The sequence below is a fragment of the Pezoporus wallicus genome, unplaced genomic scaffold (assembly GCF_028554395.1).
Source record: "Pezoporus wallicus isolate ANWC-B61680 ecotype Strahan unplaced genomic scaffold, APGP_CSIRO_Pwel_v1 contig_8837, whole genome shotgun sequence".
Lineage (NCBI taxonomy): Eukaryota > Metazoa > Chordata > Aves > Psittaciformes > Psittacidae > Pezoporus > Pezoporus wallicus.
This window is the reverse complement of record NW_026636730.1, coordinates 523,278-536,818: the sequence shown is the minus strand read 5'-3', so window position 1 is coordinate 536,818 and position 13,541 is coordinate 523,278. Positions and strand designations below refer to the sequence as shown.

The 13,541-nt window shown below is 41.7% G+C and overlaps 1 protein-coding gene across 1 annotated transcript in view; it reads left to right on the top strand.

Moving 5' to 3' along the window:
- Window positions 1-13,541, top strand: part of DNAAF9 (dynein axonemal assembly factor 9) — a 74,781-nt gene that overhangs the window by 51,231 nt on the left and 10,009 nt on the right. Inside the window, exons 23-29 of the mRNA XM_057401283.1 lie at window positions 2,440-2,528; window positions 2,752-2,850; window positions 3,120-3,237; window positions 4,808-4,896; window positions 6,345-6,503; window positions 7,601-7,726; window positions 9,668-9,705. Coding sequence (XP_057257266.1) covers window positions 2,440-2,528; window positions 2,752-2,850; window positions 3,120-3,237; window positions 4,808-4,896; window positions 6,345-6,503; window positions 7,601-7,726; window positions 9,668-9,705 — 718 coding nt within the window. The remainder of the gene's footprint in view (window positions 1-2,439; window positions 2,529-2,751; window positions 2,851-3,119; window positions 3,238-4,807; window positions 4,897-6,344; window positions 6,504-7,600; window positions 7,727-9,667; window positions 9,706-13,541) is intronic.

Here is a 13,541-nt window from a genome sequence, read left to right as displayed (position 1 = left end):
GCTTTGCCTTTACTCTTCACTGCCACCTTGAATTAATGGAAGTGCTCATTTTTTGACCAAGTCCTTCAGGTTGTTTCTTTTGTACTGCCAACTGATGCTCCATCTGGTTCCAGAAATGTTTGAGTGCTCATGCTTGCTTTCATCCTTGCCTTCCTCCTATTCTTCTTTCTGCTTCTTCCATTCTTCCTGTTAGATGTATATTTCTATGAAGCATCTCCATACTGCGTTGTCTCCCACCTTAGTTCCCCAAAATCCTGTCAGTTCAGTCTATGCCAGATTCGTTGCAAATGGTGTCACAGGGCATTCCTTAAGCAGCTCTGCTGGTGAATATCCTTATCCTCCTGCTGCTTTTCTTCAGTGCTATTTAGTCAGTGTTATGTATTTCAAGGCCAGGTTGGATGGGGCTTGGAGCAACCTGGTCTAGTGCAAAGTGTCCCTGCCTATGGCCAGGGGTTGAAACTGGATGAGTTTTAAGGACCTTTCCAACCCAGACTGTTCTAGCATTCTGTGATCTATTCTGTAGTTTTATTCACTTTCTCTGATGCCACAGCAGCTCTTTTCTCCAATGTTCATTTAGTTACACAAAAAGGAGCAATTCATTTCCATTGTGCTCTCTCTCAGTCTGACCTGTGTTTTCCCTTCTAAAGAATACATCCTTCTGTTGACCACTCCTTATCATCCTTTGTAGGCATTTTCCTTCATCTCTTTTACGTGTTTTGAAGTGGTTCTTTGGTTGGTTGCGTGCAATAATATCTTTGTTAATAGAAAAAGGTGATTTTATTTTGATGGGGTTTTATCTCAGTACCCTTGTGTTTAGGATGCTGATTTGTTAATGAAAAGCAGTCTTTCCCCCATAATTGTTTTGTCTTGCAGCAAATTATTGTGAAGAATGACAATGGCTGTTGTCTTTACTTATTAAAAGAAGGGAAATACCGAACACTTAAATGACTGTGTGATTCATCTGAATCTGATTTCTAGGTTCAGAGTTCCATTCATATTAATGTGACTTGGCTGGAGCAATAGGATGTGAGCCAAATCACTGTTCCCTAGCAAAATGAAGGGCTCCCTTTTCTTTTGCAAGGGAATAGAGTTTGTTCTTAAATTTCTAGAAATGATTGCTGCAAACTTACCCCATGAAATTACACCACTACTTAGATTAATTCTGTTCCTGCTGTGTACAGCAGTTGGATGTGTTGGGCTTGTTCAGACTGGACAAGAGAAGGCTCCTGAAGGGGAGACCTTAGAGCAGCTCCAGTGCCTAAAGGGGCTCCAGGAAACCTGGAGAGGGGCTTGGGACAAGGGCCTGTAGGGCCAGGCCAAGGGGAATGGCTTGAACCTGCCAGAGGGGAGACTGAGATGAGCTCTTAGGCAGAAGCTCTTCCCTGGGAGGGTGCTGAGGCGCTGGCACAGGGTGCCCAGAGAAGCTGTGGCTGCCCCATCCCTGGCAGTGCTCAAGGCCAGGTTGGACACAGGGGCTTGGAGCAAGCTGCTCTAGTGGAAGGTGTCCCCTGCCCATGGCAGGGGTTGGAGCTGGATGAGCTTTAAGCTCCCTTCCAGCCCCAACTATTCTAGGATTCCATGATTTTATGAACAACTATAGAAGACAGACAAATAAATGCAGGAGTCTGAAGACTGGGTGTCAGTGGACCCTCCTGGGCTCGCTTTCACTCCCAGGATGGCTGGTGCTAAGTCTGAATAGTGCTGCCCTACAAGATGGGTCATTCATGTTTGACTCTGCTGTGATTGGGATGGTTTCTGCTTTAGACCTTCATAATACAATTTTGTGAGGAATCTATCCTGTCCTCCATGCACTCATGGTCTATGAGCTCCACGGCCTTCAGGACCTCAAGCAGAAGGTAGGTACCCAGCTTCTCAGATTAGAAAGCCTGCAGCACGTGTTGGAGGCAGAAGTGCAGATATTTTCAAGTTAAAAAGAGAAGTACCTAGCAGGCATGGAGACAGAGCAGCTAAGAAACTGTCCTGAGGGTGCTGAGGTGCTTGTGGATGCCCCATCCCTGGCAGTGCTCAAGGCCAGGTTGGACACAGGGGGGCTTGGAGCAAGCTGCTCTAGTGTGAAGGTGTCCCTGCCTGTGGCAGGGGTTAGAACTGTATGAGCTTTAAGGTCCCTTCCAGCACAAACCAGGCTGGGATTCTGTGAATGCTTTTCAAGGAACTCTTTCGGTCCCAGGGTAACTAGACCATTTCAGTGAAGTTACTTCTTAAAGGAGTTTCAGTGTAACCAAGGAGAACCTTACTAAATGTGATCTGTGGAGACTTCTTCCAGGTTTTGACTTGTTGCAGCAAAACCAGTATTGCAACATACTTAATGGCTAGTAAAAATGCATGTATTTATTTAGGGCAACAAAACCAATTCCTAAACAAATTCAACCCAGATTTTGCAGAATAATGGCACTTATGCATAGGTCTGGTTTGTTCCAGGTTTTCTCTTCATGGCAAAACCAGGCAAACTCAGGATTATCTTTAAGGGTTGTTCAGGAAGAATTCCTGTCTGTGGATCAAAAGAGAATGTAAGTTCATGCCACTTACTCCAGTGCAATTGTACATTAGCCATGTGCTGCAAACCGTAAACTGCTGTCACTCACTGAAGGTTTTAATGATGGAAAAAGGAATTGTTGCAGTCTTAGTGCAACACCAGCTTTATTTTTTTTGTACTAGTTTTATGTGATTTAAAGAAGATAGATGTCTAGGTTTCTCCTTTAACCAACCAGTTCATTACTTTGCTTGTTTCAGGCATTCCAATGTTCAGAAGCTATTTAATTCCTTGCCTTTTCCTTCTGGGGAAAGATTCAGGGAGCTGAATCTGTCTGCTGCTCTTCCAGAACTGGAGAGGTGAGAAATGATTTTTATTTTCAGGACATCAGAAATACCACTAAATTATTTTGGTAGATGTATTGTTCCTGTAAAAATTGCTTATTAAATAACTGTCCTTAGACACTTTTATTGTGAGATGAATAATTTTGTCTCTAGGAATCCTCTGTTTGACCTTTTAACCATCTTATTGTTAAAGACAGTTAAAACCAGTTGGGAAATCACTAAAATATGAATGAAATCTTCTACTGTTGATTGTAAGAAAATGAAACTTTTTTTGCTTTTGAAAGGTTTGTGCAACACTTTACAGTCAGCAGCATCAGTCACAAGCCAGTCATGAGAGCACATCTTCCTATTGTACTGCAACAGTCGGACATCATTCCTGACAGCAAAGCAGAAAGTGATAAGGTAAGGAGGCAACCCAACAACACTTCCTAACCCTAGTATGGAATCTGTAGCTAATGCTCTGTCATCTGTTGCAAGTAATGTAGTAAAGTACTGATATGTGTTTAGCTTCCTTCTCTGCTACGACCAGTTCACACTGAACGTGCTTCAGGTCTATTTATTAGAATAAATTGCTCTGCTTTCCTGATTACATTACTTAGTTTTTCATTGAAACAGTCTTTTGGAAGTACTAATGGTCCTTCAGCCTGATAAATCAGAGGCAGCAAATGAGGCACAGTTGTTCGAGTGAACAGTTTTCTCTCATGTCCAGAGAGAGTGAACCCTCGAGCAGTAGCTTGTTTTTATGAATTGCTGAATAATTTAACTGAATTGTTCTCTGGAACATTAAAGTCCTTTAAATAGCATAGAGATAGCACATGATATTTAACATTTGCTGATATTATCTGTAGAACACTCGGTTCTCTATAGGGGCAACAACAACTGTCAAGCTAAAGGAGTGCTTTAAATAGCATTTTCAGAGAAAATGCTTCCTTGTAACTCTCCAACATTTGAAATCTGCTGTAAGCAAGAAAATAGAGCAGCAGGAATGCAATTCTTCGCTTTGAAGATTGCAGTATGGTGATAGGCTACCTGGGGTCTAGCACAGAGACCAACCGTACTGACATTTAAATGAAGTATAACGTAATAAACCCTTATGAATGTTTTTAAATCTGATTTTAAGGTTGATTTAACTGTGTTGTGTATGTTTAAAATTGAAAGACAGGTCTTTCTATAATACTCATACCAAATTCTACGTAACATACACTTAGTACCTCTGATTTTTCTGAGTTACTTCTCTGTATCTATTATCATGAATACTCATTTTCTATATCCCTTCTGAAAGCGATTTGGAGGGTAGGATACAAATACTCTGCAGATGGTTATCTTCAGATATCCTGTACTTAGAAGCCAGGAAGAGGTAATTTGTCTGTTAGGAGCAGGTTCATACACAGTGTGATGGCTGGTTACCAGTGTGACAGAATTTCTTAAGCCAGGTTCCGCACAGAGAGCTGTTTTAGCCTACTCAAAATGCAGCTTTGCCGAAATAACTTTTGCATAGAAGAAAACTGGTTCAGTGTCACAAACCCAGAGTTGCTCTTTGTGTTTGACAAAGCTGTTTCACATTCACCATCCCTTTTGAACCCATTTTGCTCAAATACTGTTCTCTGCATTTCAATGTACCCTTTTCTTCGTAGCAAACATAACCCATTTGCTGTCTTTTGCAGTGTTTTCTCTGACATTTGCAATAATACTTTCATTGCAGACTAGATTTTAATGTCAAGTTTTTTGTAATGCTGATTGCTGTATTTGTTAATTATTCTTTCCCTGTATTAAAGGTATGAAAACCAAGATAAAACATCCTCTAAAGCCATGCATACCTGAGTAATTGCATAAACACAATTACAGTTCTATGCTATCTTGCCGTTTCTGTGTTTATACTTAAGATTTTATCAAGCCTTATGTGTGTGTGATCATTGTAGCTCACTTCTGATCTTCAAATTACCCCCCTTCTCACCTGGTCCCTGTCTTTCAGGTGGTTATCACCATTATAACGGGTCTTCCAGGGTGTCGTTCCAGTGATCTGTGTGCTTTCCTGGTGACTTTTAACAAGGAGCGTGGCAGGTTTGTACAGTTCTGGTTTTACAGTCCAAGGTACTGGTCATACTAATCACTAAAGAGTTATTCAGCACGAAGGACGTTAAGCTATTGTTGATGTCTTTGTTTTATATCCCAGTTCCAGTTTGTAAACAGATGTGTTATAAGAATAAATTCAATAACTATTATGAGACATCTTAACTTAGTTCTACATGGCACACTGTAGGGTAAGGTTTATTCAGTTCAGGCACCTCATTTAACTGTTATTCCAGGTAGATTTACCCTTAGATTTTAGGCATTTAGACAAGAAAAACAGCACAGGAGATGGGATATTTCATGTTAAGAATACCACAGGTATTGCTGTAAATTTGTGATGTATGTCTGGAACTATCACTGATCCTACAAACAGAATCATAGAATCGCAGCCTGTTTTAGTTTGGAAGGGACCTTAAAGCTCATCCAGTTCCAACCCCCTGCCATAGGCAGGGACACCTTCCACTAGAGCAGCTTGCTCCAAGCCCCTGTGTCCAACCTGGCCTTGAACACTGCCAGGGATGGGGAATTCAAGTTAAGAATAATCTTAGACGGGCTGAATGAATCCTGCCTTAAGCAAGTGTGGAAGCCCTCATGATTTGAAGGAAATAAGTGAAAAGCTTCCATTTATTGACTTGTGGCAGAGAGTCTGAAATACCTTTTTCTTGGAGGAAATGCTGTACTACCAGTCCTTACTATGGCATTGTTCTTAATCTGACCTGGTTTCTATTCTACAATAGCAGGAGATATAATCAGGACATGTGTTGTATGGCAATAAGATAAATATGGGGTAGGAAGTTTGCAGTTCTGTGTGTTTAATACAGCTTCTGGAAAAGAAGAAAATGAGTAAATTCTTATCCTTTTAAATCTTACAGCCAAGCACTGTTGTGTTTAATCTTTGTGATAATCTGGAGTGGAGGTTTTTCATGTTACTTTTAACTCAGTGTCTTGATATTAGCAAGTTGATTCAACACAGTTTTGTGGTTCTGGTTTTAGGGCAGACATAAGGTGACTTTTGAAGGTTCTGTAATAATACATCTCATCATGTTTTCCTCCAAATGTCAGGGTTACCTTTTCTTTTTGCAGTGAAATACTTTCATGCCCAAAGCCTTTGAGCTGGGTTCATGTACCTTGTGTTTACTGCATCACTAACAATGGTCAGAATTGCTCATATGGTGAGCTGCTTGAAGAAGCTGTTGAACATTGTTTTATTAAGAAACAACAGCAGAAACCCCTCAAAACCTCCTGGCAGTGATGTAAAGAATGTGCTTATGCTGGAAATGATAGAAAGCAGAGTAAATTCCTTTTTCCCATGTAGAATGAGAGATATGGAATTTCAGGGCTTGTTGAATGTATTTTTGGCCCTTTAGTTCAAAATAAAAAGAGAACAGTGATATTATGTCACAGAACATAAACTTCTTTCCTTGTTTTCTGTTCTTCAGGTGGATAGTTTATAGGCAAACTATGGATAGTCCTGAATGCTTCAGTGCAACCCACTTCCAGCGTTACCTCTCCAGTGTCCTGGAGGCTCAGCAGAACCGCAATGTCCGTCAGTCCGCGTATGCTAAGAAGAAGAAGCGTCTCTTAGTGGTCTTGCAAGGGTAAATGTTTGAAGCTCTTTGAACTGTTGCATAGAATAAGGGATTTTCTTTTCCCTTCCTTATTTCCAAGGCACTTCTAAACTTTCACATCACTTTGAGGCAGATAAATATCTGTGTTATAGCACAGCACTCAGCGACGTGTTTTACACACCTACTAAACTCAGCTTTTCTACAACCTCTTAATCTTATTCCTTGTTACTCCATTGGAATAAAATTGTCCGTAGTCCTCCTTTGGAAGGAAGGACTGAATTTAGTGGTTCTTCCCTACTGGGGAGATTGACTGTGATTTTTGACTTCTCAAAAGAGGTCTCTTTGCCCTTTCCAGCTACATCGTAGGCTGTTATTAAATGGTACTTTGATAGTGCAGCTCTGTGTGTTTTGCTTTTGGATTTGAGCGCTTTTTCCCCCCAGAGGTCCTAGGTAGAGAGCAATTTGCCCTTCAAAGGGTGGTGAGACCTCTTCATGCTGGTTTTCTGTTTTCAAAGACTACTAGAGTACTGGCTGCCTGTCTTTAAAGCCATAGATTTAGATGAAGGCTGTAGAATCACAGACTGGTTTGGGTTGAAGGGACCTTAAAGCTCCTCCAGCTCCAACCCCTGCCATGGGCAGGGGCATCTTCCACTAGAGCAGCTTGCTCCAAGCCCCTGTGTCCAACCTGGCCTTGAACACTGCCAGGGATGGAGCAGCCACAGCTTCTCTGGGCACCCTGTGCCAGTGCCTCAGCACCCTCACAGGGAAGAGCTTCTGCCTAAGAGCTCATCTCAGTCTCCCCTCTGGCAGGTTAAAACCATTCCCCTTGGCCTGTCCCTACAGGCCCTTGTCCCAAGCCCCTCTCCAGGTTTCCTGGAGCCCCTTCAGGCACTGGAGCTGCTCTCAGGTCTCCCCTTGAGGAGCCTTCTCTTGTCCAGGCTGCCCCAGCCCAGCTCTCTCAGCCTGGCTCCAGAGCAGAGCTGCTCCAGCCCTCGCAGCATCTCTGTGGCCTCCTCTGGACTTGCTCCAACCGCTCCACATCCCTCCTGTTTTATTTCTTACTAGATGTTGGAATGTGTCATTCTGTTTCTCTGAAACCATATTTCTTTTTTTTTTTTTTCTTACAGGTATACTGATGTTATTGATGTTGTGCAGGCTCTGCAAACTCATCCTGACCCAGATGTGAAGTCTTCCTTTATCATTGGAGCAATTAATACTTGTGTGGAGCCGCTGAGTTGCTACATGGAACATAGGTATACTTTGAAATATGTTAATTAGTTTGAAAATGGATATGTAAGTTTGAGATGACTTTTATAATAATTAGAGATATGATGGTTAAATATCATTGAACTGCCTTCAATCTCTAGGTAATCCATCTTGGGTGAACTTTGAAGTGCTGTTTGGTTTGTAAGGATGACACTTGGTTTCCACCAGGTGTATAATGATATATAGTAATAAAAGTTTGGCTTGTGGAAGAATAAGCACAGATTGTCATTAGCATGCTGCTTAAATATACCTATAATGGGTAAGGACTTCAAAATCTGGACAGTCGACTGTCCTCTGGTGTGCTTTTAAAAATCATTCTTTTTACAGTCTTTATTTAAGTATGATTAAAAATTGAGATGTGATCTCAGTTTGGGTTATCGATTGTATCACTGCTTTTGGGTATTAAATGAAGACTTTACAGATTTAAAACATGGAAGCAGTCCCAAGTTTAGTGGAAGAGAATGACAAAGCACGGAAGCAAAAGAATTGCAAGTATTGAAGTCTGATATCCTGGGTTACTGCAGAGGCAGAGGGTGGGGAGGAAACAGTGGCAAAGCCAAGTCACTGACATTTTGAACAGAGTGGTTTGGTTGCTGTTTCATAGTATATGTTCAGCAAACATGGAGCTAATTTCATAGATCTGTCTCTAAAATAGTCATACTCAAGTTTTGCAATTATGCCTTTCAAATGATTTCATTAAGTTAAAGCAGTTACAGTTTTGGGAGTTCTTAGCTTCAATTCTGTTTGTGCTGAAACTGTGCATCACAGCACAGAGGTGAACTCACCAATAAATTAATAGAAGTGTGTTCCCTAAACTTCCTAGCTGTTTTTAGAACACTAACCAATGTACTTCTTGTGCTTTGCACCAGTCAATAAATAGATGTTATTTTACTGCTTTTTTTGTCTCCCTTACAAAGATTGTAAATAAATAATAAAGATTACATAAAATATTGGTGAATTGCTGCTGGAATGGTGCTTAAACTTGTTCATTCCATAATTATAGGAAACACGAGTTCCACTTTTAGGTTTTGGGGGTATTTTAAGCTTACTAATGTGTTACTGTTCATGGTACTGAGTAGTATTTACAGCAGCAGTAGCTTGCAGTCCTTTGACTAACATTGTTTGTCTCCTCAAGCGCAGTAGCAATTGAAGGAAGGGGCTTAGCTACACCATGGGCTATTTGTGTCTCACTTTGAAGTTTCTCCTGATAAGAACTTACCAAGTAGCCACATATTGCCAATGACAAACCTTTCAGTTGCAAAGCTCTGGCGAGTTCACTGTGAGAATCAAGAAGAGTGATTTTAATGTTTGACTTGAGACTTTGCAGTCTGGAAAGTCAATATCCTTTCCTGTCTCAAAGTTCATTACTGTAGAGCTTTAGCTCTCTCATGAACCTAGCATGGAGCTCTTCCCTGTGTTGAATAGCACACCAGGGCAGGCTGAGGTAGTTGAAGAGGGACTCTGCAGCTTTTGTGTGCATGGTAAAACTCATAACAACAGTTGTCACTTGTCTGACACAGTACCAGCAATTGGTATGATGTGTCCAGAAAGCATTGTGCACATAGAGCCCTTCCATAAAGGGTTCCCAGCATGTCTGGAAGGCACAATTCTTTAAGACAACTAAAAATTCCTATTGTTTTAGTAGGAATTGAAGTAATGTTGAACCTTTGCTGACTTCCTACACTACAGAATAGATTGTGTGGTGGGAATTAGCTCTTAAATGCATTAAAGAATTAAAACCATCTACAAAACTAAGTTTTGCAGAACTGAAAGACGTAACCTGTAGGGATGTTCCAGTTACATGGAGTGAGGAAAGGGAATATGAAAATAGTTTGTATACGAAGTCGTTAGTTGTCGGTGTCCAAATGAATGTAAATGCTTTACTTAATAATATCCATTCTTGATATATAAACTTCTGCTTTCTTTAGGCTTCTTTTTCCCAAGTTCTTGGACCAGTGTTCACAAGGTATGTGTCACTTCTCTTGCCTTTGAGCTATACAGAACAAGTAGCTGAGCCATATGGCCAAATAAATACACTGTAAATGCATATAGTCAAAGGATCATAATAAGCTCTTGGAGGTAAGAACCATCTGTGCAGAACAGACAATCTCTGCCTACCCTATTAAACATCACAGCCACCTGGAGAAGATGTAAGACTCTGGAGCATGATGCATTTTGGTTGTCCTCATCTGGAGGATGGGCTTCTTAAGATCATGAGTTAAGCTGCTTACCTTGAACTGCTGTAACTCATGCTATGTTGTTAATTTGGCAGGAAAATGGACTGGATTTGAGTTCTAGCATCTTTTGGGGCAGCATGAGGAAAAGGAGCTTTCTTTTAATTTCTGCTGCTTTAGAAAGGCAAAAATGAGCTGGTTACTTTGTTCCCCGTATCCTCCTCTTAATGCGGTGTAGAGGATCCTCACAGTGTTCACTTGACACTGCAGCAGAGAAAAAAGCTCAGTTGCAGAAGAGCTGTTTCTTACCTGTATATTTAGTTTGGTATCCTGACTCTGAGATGAATCATTGGCTGCACCATCCTCCTTGTCAGGCTTGGAACTTAGAGCTGGTGTTAGTCTAAGTTGGGATATCCTTCCTTCTGACATATCATCAAATGAGTTTCAAGAGCAGAAGCAAATTCGACTCTAGCACCTTTACAGTTGTTTTTAACGCTTGTGTAGCTGATTCACAACATTAAAACCACTATGTGGGATCTGTGCATGTATATGAGAACAGATCTCTCCAGTCAGATAATCTTTATTTTGGGCAGACTATAAGCCGAGGCTGAAACTGGATAGACCAATAACAGTTGAGTTGGTTTTAAGTCACTGTTAGACAGCAGTTACTGCAGCATGACTTGCTGATCTTACACTCACATCTTCCCAAGGGAACTGCAGGGCTGCAATTGTTGTGTTTGTATTGAAATGCAGTTGTCAGAGTCAGGTGCTGCACTTTTCTGGTGCCTGCTTAGACTCTGTAGCGCTGTTTTGCTGCCAGAATTATGCCACCTTTTATTCATGAGTGAAAGGAGCTCAAAAGAATGAAATCCAAAAGAATGAAGTTGTGAACAAGCATGAGAATATGTAGGTGCTATTGTATAGATCATAGAATCATGGAATAGTTAGGGTTGGAAAGGACCTTAAGATCACCCAGTTCCAACCCCCCTGCCATGGGCAGGGACACCTCACACTAAACCATGGCACCCAAGGCGCTGTCCAAGCTGGCCTTGAACACCGCCAGGGATGGAGCATTCACAGCTTCCCTGGGCAACCCATTCCAGTGCCTCACCACCCTCACAGTAAAGAACTACTTCCTTACTTGAACACTGCCAGGGATGGGGCAGCCACAGCTTCTCTGGGCACCCTGTGCCAGCGCCTCAGCACCCTCAAAGGGAAGAGCTTCTGCCTTAGATCTAACCTGAACTTCTTCTGTTTCAGTTTAAACCCATCACCTCTTGTCCTGTCACTACAGTCCCTGATGAAGAGTCCCTCTCCAGCATCCTTGTAGGCTGCCCTTCAGATACTGGAAGGCTGCTATGATCAGTATTTTATTCTTATTTGGAGAAAAATCTTGGTGCTACAAATTCGGGAACTGCCCAATAAATAACTATCATTATTGTAGCCATGGGTGAAAATGAAGAGAGCAGGAGAAGGCTGAGAGTGAAGAATATAAAAAATTATCAATAACTACTGAGAAGTTCAGGCTGCACAAATGCCCTTTTTGGTTTGTCCCAGAATAAAACCAATAAATACTCAAATCTGTCTTCTTTTCAAGTCCATTTGTCCAGACCTGATTGGATGAGCATTTGTCATTGTTCAAGGAGGAACTAGAAGCAGCTTAGGGCAAGCATAGCTAATTCTCCTATGATCCAAACACTGAAAGAAGGGAATAATATTGGTGGTTAGAAGAATATTCTGGCGGTGAATGGTTTATGCATGTTGCAAGGTTTTGTCATCTAGTTTTCAGATACAAGACGTGACATTAGATAGCCCAGAGGTCTGTTTGTGTGAAGTGAATTGTTTCACATGAATAGGAGCAATTTTTGTGTAAAAAGTTCCAAGGGGAGAAGTATGCTTTGAACCGGGATGGGGTCTGCTCTTAAACCTTCCAGACAAATGCACAATTGTATCGCAAGTGAGGTAGATATTTTACTTCTGCATAGTCAGGAATTCATTTCTGATGCAACAATAGCAATATTTCATAGAATCCTGGAATCCCAGGTTGGAAGGGACCTCAAGGATCATGTGGTCCAACCTTTCTAGACAAAGCATAACCTACACCAGATGTCCCAGCACCCTGTCCAGCCCAGTCTTAACAGTGTCCAACACTGGGGAGGCACCACTTCCCTGGGGAGATTATTCCAGTCGCTGCTTGTTCTCAGTGTGAAACATTTTCTTCTTGTGCCCAGTTGGAATCTCCCCAGCAGTAACTTGCACCCATCACCCTTTGTCTGACCCATGGGACTCCTTGTCCAAAGGGAGACTCTGTCTGCTTTGTATGCACCGTTTAAATACTGGAACACGGTGACAAGGTCTCCCTGAGCCTTCTCTTCTCCAGGCTGAACAGTCCCAGGTCTCTCAGCCTTTCCTCACACATTGTCAAGCTCTTGGGTCGTCTTTGTTGCCCTTCTCTGGACCCTCTCCAGCTCATCCACAGCTTTTTTGTACAGCTGGGACCAAAACTGAACCCAGTATTGCAGGGATGGCCTGACAAGTGCTGAGCAGAGTGGGATATGTAGTGAGGCACTCACTTTGAGAGATGTTTATGTGTGTTTTGAACCCCAGTAACTACCTGGCAAATTTGGGGAGTGAGCAGACTTTCAGCCTTTTGTTGCTGCTTTCCATGTCTATTCTATTGCATGGCTTTCTCTGTGATGAAGGGGTACCTATGCATGTTATCAATGTGACATCATTTTACAAAGCCACAAGACTAACAGAAACAGATGAGGATCAGGGATGACTGATCAAGCCTTGAGCAGAGTGACCAATTTTAGCAGTTTTGCTTTGTCTCTCCCTTGCAGACTTGTTTAAACCTTCGTAAAGATCTTGCTGCCATCTGTGTGCTGTAATTTCCTTTTGTCTCCAAACATCCTTTCCTCTTCTTGCACAGAAGCTGTAAGATGACACCTCACTAGCCTAAGAAATGTACATGCCTAATTACGTTGGCATCTCTTGTATATGAAGTTGTTCTACAGATTTAGACATCACCGTTGTGAAATATACCCATTGTACATTCAGGAGCAAAGAGGATCTGCTATTCCTGTAAATCATACTTACTTTAAATCTATCCATCCTGTTTCTGTAGTGCTTCTATTGAACATGCATTCCCCAGGCTGTAAATACTGTTTTCTTTACATGAGTGTATAAATAGTGAATTAAACAGAAGTGGGTGGTCTTCAAAATGCCATGGAAACAGAGATGACAGGGATAATTTGAATAGAAGAGGTTGAAATTACTTATTACTGAAGCTGTGTAGGCACCTTCCAGTTCTCAAAGCTATTTTTCTTCTGGACTACGCTACCTGTCAATCAGTTCCGTATCCTAGACTGTTGCCTGCCAGCACAGGGCCAATTCTTGGTCAATACTGGCATCTGCCAGATTTATGCATAGGTGTGCATGGAGCTGAAGCAGGTTCCCTGGCTCTGAGCATCTTCTGTTACTTCCAAGCTTTGTGTGGGAGTTTATAAGCAAGAATGACAGCTAGTGCCCAAAAGCTGTTCCCTTAGACAAGCACAAATGAAGCAGAAATTGATGGAGAAAGACCATATAGGTGGTGAGCATGAGACAAGATGCACAGGTTTCTGAT